This window comes from Alosa sapidissima, chromosome 1 (genome assembly GCF_018492685.1).
Source record: "Alosa sapidissima isolate fAloSap1 chromosome 1, fAloSap1.pri, whole genome shotgun sequence".
Lineage (NCBI taxonomy): Eukaryota > Metazoa > Chordata > Actinopteri > Clupeiformes > Clupeidae > Alosa > Alosa sapidissima.
Window position 1 is genome coordinate 32,029,233 of NC_055957.1, and position 12,211 is coordinate 32,041,443.

At 40.1% G+C, this 12,211-nt stretch overlaps 1 protein-coding gene across 2 annotated transcripts; it reads left to right on the top strand.

Annotated features, from left to right (window-relative positions):
• Positions 1-362: 362 nt before the first annotated feature.
• LOC121678481 (neuropilin and tolloid-like protein 1) lies at positions 363-9,115 on the top strand. 2 transcript variants are annotated; one of them, XM_042058116.1, is made up of 9 exons: positions 363-658; positions 1,152-1,205; positions 1,495-1,629; positions 1,722-1,970; positions 4,070-4,111; positions 4,194-4,321; positions 4,812-5,040; positions 7,174-7,287; positions 8,194-9,115. In XM_042058116.1, the coding sequence occupies exons 1-9, from the start codon at positions 634-636 to the stop codon at positions 8,796-8,798; spliced, it is 1,581 nt and encodes a 526-aa protein (XP_041914050.1). In that variant the 5' UTR covers positions 363-633; the 3' UTR covers positions 8,799-9,115. The 2 variants fall into 2 exon arrangements, with proteins under 2 accessions (XP_041914050.1, XP_041914124.1); XM_042058190.1 differs by having other exon boundaries at positions 8,293-9,115.
• The last annotated feature ends 3,096 nt before the right edge of the window (positions 9,116-12,211 follow it).

A 12,211-nucleotide genomic window follows, 5' to 3' on the forward strand; every position in this document is an offset into this window, starting at 1 on the left:
TGTCAGCTCCTTTGAATTCTTTCTTGGAGAACAAAAGAGGTCAAAAGGTGCAAATGGAAATAGGCTAATTAAAAACATCAGTCTGAGTTTTTGCTGACCATATGCAATACAGATTAAGATAACAGTTTCCTCAACACTGTAGATTTCCTTGCTCACTCTCAAAACTCTCCCACTGGAGTTTTGGGAGGAGTGGGCAGACTCCCATTTGAACTCTTACATTCTTATGCATCTCCAACACGAGGGTCATTACGGCATGCAAAAGCAAGAGCCACTCATTCGCTCTAATTGCAGAACTGACCACTCGCCCATCTCGTTTCTTCCTGTTGTCCTGGACAGGCTCTCAAGGGCGGCGCGAAGGCGGTATGATGACGGATTTGTTAATCCGCTCTTCCCTACCACAGGTTTCCACAGGCATGGAGATCAGACAACCATACCGACACTCCTCGTCAGTCGATTTTATAGAGTGGTACCTTTCACTTCGTTGATTTTTTTTCTCCCATGTCTTTCAGCTTTCAAGCTGTTACGTTTGCAGCGCAAAATGGAAAAGTAAATGTCTGGATTCACCAGTGACGTATTTTTTTGCCAAAGTTTCATGGAAACAGCCAAGGTGGGGAACCTTTGCCGAGAGAGATCATGTACAGGCTCAAACTGTTGATTGGTAAGTTAATTTCTCATGACCACATGCATAATATAGTATATTAGACCTATATATAATATTATTAGCCTACACTATCAACCTCGACAAAGCAATGCGATTCTTTGTGAAAACTGACTGGCGTTCATTTAACTTTATATGCGCAAAAAATATTTATTTATTTCGATTATTTTACAAGGCGTACATGTCCAGTACATGCTAGCAATTCCCTTGTCACAAGATTGAAAATACAGTTTCAGACGTAATCCGAAAAATAATCATGTTTTGCCTGAAACGCAGATGGTTATATTTTGGTGGAGGTCATAGTTAACAGAATACTTGAATTTATATCCAGATTTAAATCTAGATGAGCGAGGAGCCATCTAGAACTTAGTATGATTTTTTCTTTCAACGCTCAGGGAAGTAAACAACTTCCAAATTAAAATGTTCTATTTAGGTAATTGTTACATTACTAGCCTAGTTCATAACATACCCTTCTCTTCCTCTGCAATGTTAGTGATTGTCAGCCTGATCAAACTGGGCTTTACTGGAAAGACAAAAAGAGCTGCGGGTAAGCTAATGTTTCTAGTTCTGCATACATCTCACTAAAATAATCAACTGCTGGCCTTCATTAATACATGAAGTATTTCTCACCTTTACTGCATGGGTGAATGGAAATGAACATACTGTTAATGTAGTCTCTGGTGCCACTAGTCGAAGTTAAAGTAACACATAAACACGAAGTTTAAAAAAAAAAAGTAAAACATAACACAAAGTTTGTCTTTAACTGTCATGCTGGCTCATAAGGACAGCATTTTATAGTAATATCGTGAGAGCTGAGAGTTTGATGTCTGTTGCAGTGAAAAATAATTCTGGGGTGACTCCAGCGGGTCTGTGTGGCACCTGGGTCAAAGAGGCTGATGGAGGCCAGTTCACCTCCCCCAACTACCCAGAGAAGTACCCAGCGGAGAGGGAGTGTGTCTACATCATTGAGGGTAGGCTACTTCTTTCCAACCCTCTTAATTATAGTAATGCAACTTCATTGCAGTGTGATGTGCTGATTTCTTATCTGCCTTTTTGTTTTTAGCTTCACCAAGGCAATGTATCGACCTATTCTTTGATGACAAATATTCTATAGAACCTTCTTGGGAATGTAAATTTGATCACATTGAAATACGGGATGGACCATTCAGTTTCTCCCCTATTATCGGCCGCTACTGTGGACAGGAGAGCCCCATGTATGTCAGATCCTCAGGACGCTACCTTTGGATAAAATTTGTTGCTGACAGCGAACTGGAGGCAATTGGATTTTCTGCAAGATACAACTTCACCCAAGGTAAGTCAGCAGGTGACTTATAAAAGTAACGTCTGCATTGGTCATCTGGAAAAAGTGATCTTTAAATTACAGTTTAAAAGCTCCATGTTGTGCTGATGAATGGCATAGGCCTGATGTAGTAGTGTTTTGCAGACCTCCACCATGTGTGTGTCTCTGTTAGTGTGTGTGTATGTGTGTGTGTGTGTGTGTGTGTGTGTGTGTGTGTGTGTGTGTGTGTGTGTGTGTGTGTCTCTCTCTCTCTCTGTGTGTGTGTGTGTGTGTGTGTGTGTGTGTGTGTTGGACTCTGGTGTGCAGGGTCTGCATTTGTAGTGCAGGCACACGTGCACCAGCTGAGGGGGAGGTCAGCGTCATCTCTCTTCATCCCACTTAATGAAAGCTTGTCTTTGGGAGAGAACTCTATGTCCACTCTCTGTGCACCATTTAGCACGCTCACATTTCTCTTACTGGCTACAGTGGCTTCATCTCACCCACCGGTCAGCACACTGGAGGAAGGAAAGGCTGGTTATGCCAGTGTGCACTAGAGATGTGGAATGAAGTCAGTTCCTCGTGCTAGTTTAATGCTGCTCAGCTCTTCGTCACACAGGCACACCATCGGACACCAAAACATTGGAATAAAAACATAGTCATTTCAGAATTTTACTGGAGAGTAATGACTCAACAAGAGCAAGAGAAACAGCAGCAGCAACAACAACAACAACAATAACAACAATCCTAGTAGTAGTAATAATAATAATAATAATAATAATAACAATGTCAATAGCATCAACAATAATAATTATAATAATAAAGTGTTTGGCAGAATGTTTGAAATGACAAACACTAGAATTTACCTAAACTCAAAATTCCACAACCATGCAAGCTCCCAATCCCTGCAGCCCTGAGAATAATCCACTTTGAGCTGAACCAGAGGTAAGAAAACATGAGAGGATTAGAAAGGATTCGTGAATGATTTTTAGATTGAAACCTCAAAGCATTTATCCACTTCTTTTTAGAAATATATATTTTTTATTGCACATCAGACTTCACATAGCCATTTTAATTAATAACAAACGGAAATTCACTAATGAATGACTATTCCACATCATGAAGAGGAATTGAAGTCAATGATCTTGTCTTGCATGTCTAGGATGAAGCGGTTTAATCTGTATGAAGCTGGTACAAGGATTATTAATCCACATACAATCTCAATTGTGAGGCTTCAGGAGAATCTCTAATCCTCCATGTTGCAGTTATTAGGAGAAAGTGGATGATTGCACCAATGTTGAGGATAGTGATAAGGTCAAAGGTAGTTACCAAATAACTCTCATGAACAGCTCTCGGGTTTGTGAAATAACATTAAGAGTAGTAACATCATTTCAACAGAAATCTATTACACATTGTGGAATACACTGTAAAGGCAAGTACTTTCACTGTAGATAAATATGGTCATAACACATTTGTGCTTGTGTTATTCATTAGGGTAGCACAATTAATTTTTAATCAAGATCACAATTAGAATGAATGCAATCACAAAGGCTGCAAATAATCATGCAGCTCCCAATTCTGTCCCAGTGGTTAATCTTGTCACATCTATGATTTTTAATCACGTCATCCTCCTTCTGTTACAGAGTGTTACAGAGAGTTAACAAGAGTGTTGTGCTTCTCCTGCACTAGCTCACCTAACAAGAGTGTTGTGCTTCTCCTGCACTACTGTAGCTCACCTAAGAGTGTGGTGCTTCTCCTGCACTAGCTCAGCTAACAAGAGTGTTGTGCTTCTCCTGCACTAGCTCAGCTAACAAGAGTGTTGTGCTTCTCCTGCACTAGGCATGCTCACCACTCAGCCCGACCAGCAGGCACGGCTGAAGTTCCCTTGAGCAAGGCACCTAACCCCTCACTGCTCCCCGAGCGCCGCTGTTGTTGCAGGCAGCTCACTGCGCTGGGATTAGTGTGTGCTTCACCTCACTGTGTGTGTTTCACTAATTCACGGATTGGGATAAATGCAGAGACCAAATTTCCCTTACGGGATCAAAAGAGTATACTTATACTTATACTCATCCTGATTATCACCGGAAAACATCTGCTATTTTGCCATGAAATTTAAAAGTGTCCTCTTTTTACAGATCCTGATTTCAAAGACATGGGAACCTTGCCACCCTTACCTAGTAGGTTTCATTTTTAATTCACATGGCCATCTGAGTCACACACAGACAACATTCCCAACTCACAGAATCTTTCTTTTTGCAGACTGTGACTTTGAGATGGGGGGGCCAGAGGGCATTGTGGAATCTATCCAGGTATCCAAGGAGTCCAAAGCCTTAGACACACAAGCTGTGGATTGTAGGTGGTTTATACGGGCCCCACCCAACTCTAAGGTCAGTTCAGCATGCTCTTACATAACTCACTGTAACTGTCCCCTACCTCTCAATGTGTTACTGTATCCTTTGTTACTGATGGCTCGCACATTTGGCATAGATGAATATAATGCTTGTACACTGACATACATGGACTGGCAGAATCAGGTATATACAGTCCTTCAGTGCAAGTAGTATTATTTAAACAAAATTACAAAGATTTCTAAAAGACTTATATTATCTATTAGCAATAAGCCCCAAGAGAATGTAGTTTCCAGTGATTTTAGAATAGCTAAGGGGTGTTGTTAGGCACGACGTAAAGCAGAGTGCCTAAAATCCCCCTTAGCTGTTCCGTTTTAGATTTTTTTTGTTATCATTTAATTTGGTGTGCTTTATTTTAGGTTTTGAGGACAACCAATCCATACAGGAACATAAAAAAACACATTGCAAAGTTATTATTTTTGAAAAGATTATTTTTTTTGTTGGTTTGTTTTTTATATCTGCCCCACAGATCTTCTTGCGCTTCCTGGAATATGAGATGCAGAACTCGAATGAGTGCAAGCGTAACTTTGTGGCTGTGTATGATGGAAGTAGCTCAGTGGAGCACCTGAAGAACAAGTTCTGCAGCACTGTGGCAATTGACGTGATGCTAAACACTGAGGTTGGCGTTGTGCGGTTATGGGCCGATGAGAGGAGTCGAAAGAGTCGCTTTCGCATCCTTTTCACCACCTTTCAAGAACGTGAGTTGGTGCTGTTATTTGCTATATTGATATGGCAGACATTCCCATCCAAAGCTGGTAGTCAGTCAATCAATCAATCAATCAATCAATCGAATTATGTGATTCCACAACAAATATGGTTGTTAACCAGATGACAGTATGGGCCTTTTAGATTGAATGGCTTTTCAGTCACCAATTGTGAAGTGGCAGCAGTAGGCATTTTTGGAAAATTATAACACAGTCCTGCAAGAGCAGGTGAGGAAGTGTGAAATCACCAACAACCATTTGGAGATGAACGCAGACAAGTCACAAGGAAGTCACCGTTTTGACCTCCAAATCTGCTGGTTGTACTACTTGTGTAGTTGGAATTGAGTAGATAGGAGTGATGCAAAGTCAAAGTCTATATAAAAATATGGACATGCATTTCTCATTGTATCAGTGATCACCTTGGTGTGAGAGTATAGGTTCAAGTTGTTAAAGGTCTGTAGTATTTATGATGAAGAAGACTGTATCAAGGAACCACATATGAATGGTGGCTTATATCGTGAGCAAGATCTTGGTGACTCTCCACATAGGTTGGACACGGGTCCGTATTAAGTATTAATTCTTGTCTCTCTGCTGAGATGTGACCTAGGTGTGACCTCTGTTCTTTATTGCCACGACCTGAGAACCATGTTGACTGGCTTGGTTTGAATTGGCAGAATGAAGGGTTAATGTGGATCAAGTAACCATTGCTCATGACATGAGATGTTAATAGCCAACATTAATCGTGACTAGGAGCAGTAAATAAAATGCTTGGTGAATATGGGCCTAGAGGTGTTACTGCCTTTTTTTGTTGTGATGTATAAGTTCCTATTTAATGTAGTCCATTTGACGACATGATGAATGCTAGTAGTCTGAGCGAATTAGCATAGAAAAGAGTCAAAAGTGGAAGTAAATACAGCAAAAGTATATTTGGTATCATTTGAATCGTAATTTTCTGTAGATTAAGAATTTGTGGTGCCTACAGCGCAGATTTGTACTGAAAAAAATAAAAAGGGCTTTGAATGGAGCATGGTACAATGATTTTTGGGCCAAAAACGAATGTTAGTACATCTTGATATTAGCTGATATCTCCTAAGCCAATTGAAAGATATTCATCAAACTTGGTCTACTTACCCACTATAAGTTGTCAAAGAGCTGGCAAGACAATTTAGGTCTTAAGGTCAAATGTCAAGGTTACAAGGGGACACACAAATAACTCACATGCAGTATTTGGACCTTTGACCCCAAGACATTAAACACCTACTAATTTCATCAAGAACTTATGGTGAGTAAGTACACCAAGTTTGGTAAAGATCCTTTTACCAGTATGGGAGATATCAATCTGATCTAATATCTATATGTGATAATATACGATTTTGGCCCAATAATCATTATACCATGGTCCATTCAAAGCTGTATATCTTTTTTCTGGTACAAATCTGTGCTTTAGGCACCTGAAACTCTTAATCTACATTAAATTACGGTTCGATTGATACCAAATATCCTTTTGCTGTATTTACTTCCACCTTCAACCCTAATTTGCTCAGACTATAGTAGTTGGACAAGCTCTTCCGAGAGTGCCTCCTGTCCTCATAAACCCAACATGCCCGACTCACACTTACCATTTACACAAAGATGTTTAAAACCACAAAAGGTAGCAAATGTAGAGAATGAAGTTTAATATGCTCACATTTGTGGTAATTGGAGACAAGCGCCTATATTCACAAGGTATCTAAAGGGAAAAACTATTTCCTAATTTGCAGATTCCAGAGAGACTCCTCTAAATAATGGGTGTGTCGATCCTAAACAAACCTAATATGCCTGACCTGCACTTACAATTGAAGTACAATTATGTTTAAAACCATAAAAGGTAGCAAATGTAGAGAATAGAGTTTTTTGCTCACATTTGTGGTAATAGGAGATTATCTACTATCTCTCTGGTACACACCATCATCCTCTGGTTATAGGTATTGTATGTTGAAGCATTTATTATTGGTCTCAAGTCTTTTATTTGCACTGTAGCTTGAAACTTTTGTTGTGCCTAACAGTTTTAGCACTACTGGGGAAATTATTGCACCGTTTTGACCTGAAATGACACTTAATTAACCACCAATACTCTTCCTTTTCCAGCGCCGTGTGAAGGAGACACATTTTTCTGCCACAGTAACATGTGCATCAATAACACCCTTGTCTGCAATGGAATACAGAACTGTGTCTACCCATGGGATGAAAATGGCTGCAAAGGTAACTTTTCCGTTTGAATAAACCATTCTTGATTGTATGACGTCCATGTTGGACTAAGCACATTATAGACATTATCGATGGATCATATACATGTATAGAGCAATGCCTTTTAAGATTGTGAGTGATTGGACTAGCCTATATCCCAAGTTTTTGAGAAACAGGACAAAACATTGTAACAGTTATCGGGTTTAATAATTAACTCTGTAAATAATATGAAGATAGTGTGTATGTAACACCTCTTCCTCATTTCATATGGTCATTATGATATCCAATTTATGACACTTTGCACTTCTTAACTACGACTGAAACAGAGAAGGGTTCCATAATTTATAAATAAAACAATGATATAAACTGATTAAAAAGAGACTTTTTCCATGAAAGCAACATTATAAAATATGCCATATGAGCAAGAATGTTTTCCTAATGACATGTTCACAGTTGTGTCCTCACTTTTTGTCCAATTGTAACTTTGAACTGTCACACATTCCTGAAAATAGTACACTTAGGCAACATCAAAGGCCACTTTCACTCCGAAGGACCCCTTGACACATTTTATTTGACCTCTAAAAAGCTCTAAAAGGTTTTGTGTTTTTTGAATATTTGAAATCTTAACACAAATACGTCTTTTGTCATAAGAAATATAGGTCAACATGCCTGACGAAGATCCAGGGTGATTGAAACGTTGCTATGTTTTTAAAGTAATAAAGTTGATATTTTTGGAGCAATTGCAGTGTGCAGACCACACTTCTTCCACTGTCTGACATTATTGTCTGGCACCTGCAGAAAACTTTTCTTTGGAGTGGACACCCACTCTCCAAATTGTTTGTTGTTTTGCCCATGATTTGTTAAGCCAGTTGTAAGGAGTTTACTATCACTAGTAAGTGGGTTCATCTTGGTCTCTTCTAGAAAAGAAGAAACCAAGTGTCCTGGACCAACTGGACCATGTGAACGTTACCATCATCGGCTTGACATGTGGTGTAGTGGTCATCCTTCTCATTGTGTCAGGCATTATCCAGATGAAGCAGCCACGCAAAAAGTACATTGTGCGCCAGGATGATTTTGACCCCAACCTGTTCCACGAGGCTTTCGAGCCGCCACACTACGAACTGTGCACACTGCGCCGTGACAACTCCGCTGAGATGGACGAGCTGCCACAGGACTTCCAGAAGCTGCGCCGCTCCTCGTCCAAGTGCATCCGCGACCACCACTGTGGCTCGCATGCCTCCAGCGCCCACGGCAGCCGCACTGACCTGAGCCTGCGCGAGGCTGCCGCTGCCGCCGCCCACGCTGACAGCCAGGCCATGCTCCCTCACCTGCCCCTCCACCCCCCCCTGCACCACACCATCACCACGCCCAGCGGCCGCCGCAGCATCCTAGTCATGAAGCACAGCTACTCGCACGACGGCGCCGAGGACTGTGACCCAGAGGACGACGAGCTGGACGAAGGGCCCAGCCACGGCAGGGCGAGACTGGAGAGAGCTGTGCACCGGTCAGTATCCAACGATTTCTGAGGCCTGTGGTGGCACGCTGTGTTTGACAGGTGGTGTGTGGGGACTTGCATGGAAACCCCAGTTGTGAATGTGGTGTTTTTATGTTTCTCTTTTCTTTATGTACTAGCATTTGATTCATTTATTTATAATGTGGTGCTTTATGTTTCTCTTTTTGTTATACCAGCATTTGATTCATTTATTTTGTTTCGTCATCGCCTTCCATAAAATCATGTCATGTCATGTGTAGAGAACATGAGCATATCAGTAGAGAGAGATGGTTATACTATGCTTGTGGATATTCCATGACACTAAGTCAGGGTTGGAGATAGATAGATAGATAGATAGATAGATAGATAGATAGATAGATAGATAGATAGATAGATACTTTATTGATCCCCAAGGGGAAATTCAAGGTCTCAGTAGTACAGACATCACACACAACATGCACTTACAGCAGAAAGAGTAAATATAAGTACATATAACAAGACTCCACTGTACAATAGAGACAGTAGAAGATAAGAAAACTAAAAAATAAATACTAAATATACTATATAAATGAAATTAAAAAAATCCACAGTGTGCTTAAGGATGATCAAGCATGAGGCGCTTGCAGTGACAGGGCCGGGACTGGGCCTGTAATTCTGTGTGCATGGTAAGGTGCTCTAAGAGAGTGAGTGTCATGGTGAAGGTGCAAAAAGTAGTCCAGCAGTAGTACAACAGTGCAACAGTGCAAGAATAAGGTCTAAATATGGACAAATAAGAGAGTAATGTATAATGTAGACAAGGTAATATAAAAACTATATCAGTGCATAAATAGGTTGAGGTAATAGGGTTACAGCCATTCAGTATTGTAGATACAGTAAAATATATGATTTCATTATGTTTACATTATTGCATTATTTTATTTTATTGTTTAGCCATGTATGCTTTCACTGTCAAGCTGATTTACTTGTGTTATTATTATTATTATTATTATTATTACATTTATGTTGAGCTCTGAAGTTAATGAATTATTGACATATTGTCTCTCTTTTTGTCCCTTTCATTTGATGTGACTCATGCATGTTTGTTGTTATTGTGTTTTTTATATAAAATTTTGAAAAAATCTTGGATTTGTTAATGGCCTTCATCCCCATGTTGTTATTATATATGACAATGCATACCTCTCATTGCATGGTCACTGTCTCATATAATACCAACCATCTTAAAATGGCTGAGTCATTGCAAATTGTAACATTTTTCATCAGTCATTAATAAATAGGCCTACCGCATTATAATGAGATCTTTTGTTAATATTCCTGCAGTCAGATAATGACAGTCATTTGGTCCTCTATAAAGTCTCTGGTAATACACTATCAGTTTAAGGCCAATCTGCCAAGCTATGGGGGCGTTGTGCCCCCTTGTGGAGATTTTGGGACTTGTAGCTACTTTCTTCAGTCATGGATGCACATGTAAGTTTACATAGGCTCCAAACCAATCTCTGTGTTCATTCAGAACCATTGCCACAGATGTATCAAATTAAGCACCTCGTCACGCAGCCTGTATTCACAAACAATTGTGAAATAGTGGATCATTTTTGGATCAACTTTGGGATGAACTAAGAGATTGTGAGGCCTTCTCATCCAACATCAGTGTCTGATCTCACAAATCCTCTTCTGGATGAATGAGCAAAACATCCCAGACACAGTCCAATATCGTGTGGAAAGCCTTCCCAGTTGAAGTTGGAGTGATAGGAGTGGAAGCTGTTGTCCTATGCCTACAAACTTGGAATGGGATGTCATTTAAGTTCCTGTAAGTGTAATGGCCTGGGGCCTCATGTACAAAGCTTGCGTACGCACAAAAATGCTGCGTACGCCATTTCTCACGCTCACGTCCGGATGTACAAAGACTGACTTGAACGTGAGAATGTGCGGTTCTCCACGCAAACTTCATGTCTGGCGTACGCAAATTTCTAATGTGTATCGTCAGTTGGCGACACTTAGAGGCAATGCAGCGCAACAACATTATATGATCGCGAGTCTAGGCCTTTATTTGCACAGTATATTGTGAAACGTGGGTTATTAAAAATGATAACACTTCGAAAATAGGCCTATGTTTCTAAATTTGGACATGCAACATGCGCAAATTCTACTAAGTTATGCAACAACCTATCTATGATGACAACTGTAGACTTATTAGAGGATAAGAATTAAAAGGGAATGTGAAACAGCCTACACAGCACCGATATTTGGTTACACGATTGTTGATGACTGGTTATCAAACATTTCAGATTCTGAAGAGCTTTCCACAAAACCTGTGAAAAATGGGGTCGGCTTCACGCATTTGCCCATGCCTTAACATTTGCCGAGTGTTTCCCCTTCATATCTCCGATAGTTTTCATTTTAAAAGAAATACATATGGGCCAGGATCATGCATGTGAATAGAAAGGCTGACTAATAAGTGCGAATATAAGATATTTCCCTGATTGACTGCATGGCTACTTTGACTTTCCTTGAGTAAGCATTTGCATTATTGTCACACTTGTGTGCAAATATAGGGATATGATCCAGAAATCGTAATGTTGTGGCGAGGTGGCCTGGATCAACTGAGTTCATTCCATTCGGGTGCACGATGCGTGGTACTTGGACACGATTTATTTAATGATTTTTTAATAAATGCAGTTATGTTGTCATGGTCCAAATGCAAACCCAGTTATGCGAACCCTGTCACCTACTTGCAGACTGACCAATAATTCTGCCACGGTCTCAGCCTAGCCACTGCCACGCTCTGCCACTACTCTTTTTGTTCTGTTATTAATTAATTACAGATGATAAAGACATAAGATTCTTGCCATTTCGTCAGATAAGCACTTCTACCTCGCATTCGCTGGAAATAGGCTAAACTTTTTTATTCATTTGATGATTTCAATTATTAAACTTTGCAAATTGCAACAGGTTTGAGTATGAATGGATTCACAGATGAGTTTTCATTGTTATTAATATTGCGGGATAGGCCATTTTGTCTTCGCAGAGGTCTGCGCTCTCAAATGTCCTTCTAGTGAGCATATTAAAAATGAGTGTGATTGAGGGAGGAGTGTAGGCCTAATGCTCGTGCATGTACGCTTAATTTCACGTTAATTGGGATGTACAAAGAAAAGCTGCGTGGAATGCTGCGTACGCACAGTTTCATACATCAGGATTTTTTTGTGCGTACACTACTTTTTAGGTTTGCGCGTACGCAATGTTTTAGTATGAAATCCACGCAAGTCTTTGTACATGAGGCCCCTGGTGTCCAAATACGTTAGGTAGGTATACAGTAGCTAGATAGATAGATATAGATAGACAGACAGAATCCTTCAATTGCCCATATGTAGAATTACACTGTTATTAGTGTGTGTTGATTAGCCCGTAATACGGCATTAATTATAAACTCTTAGGTCAATCTGCCAGCATAGC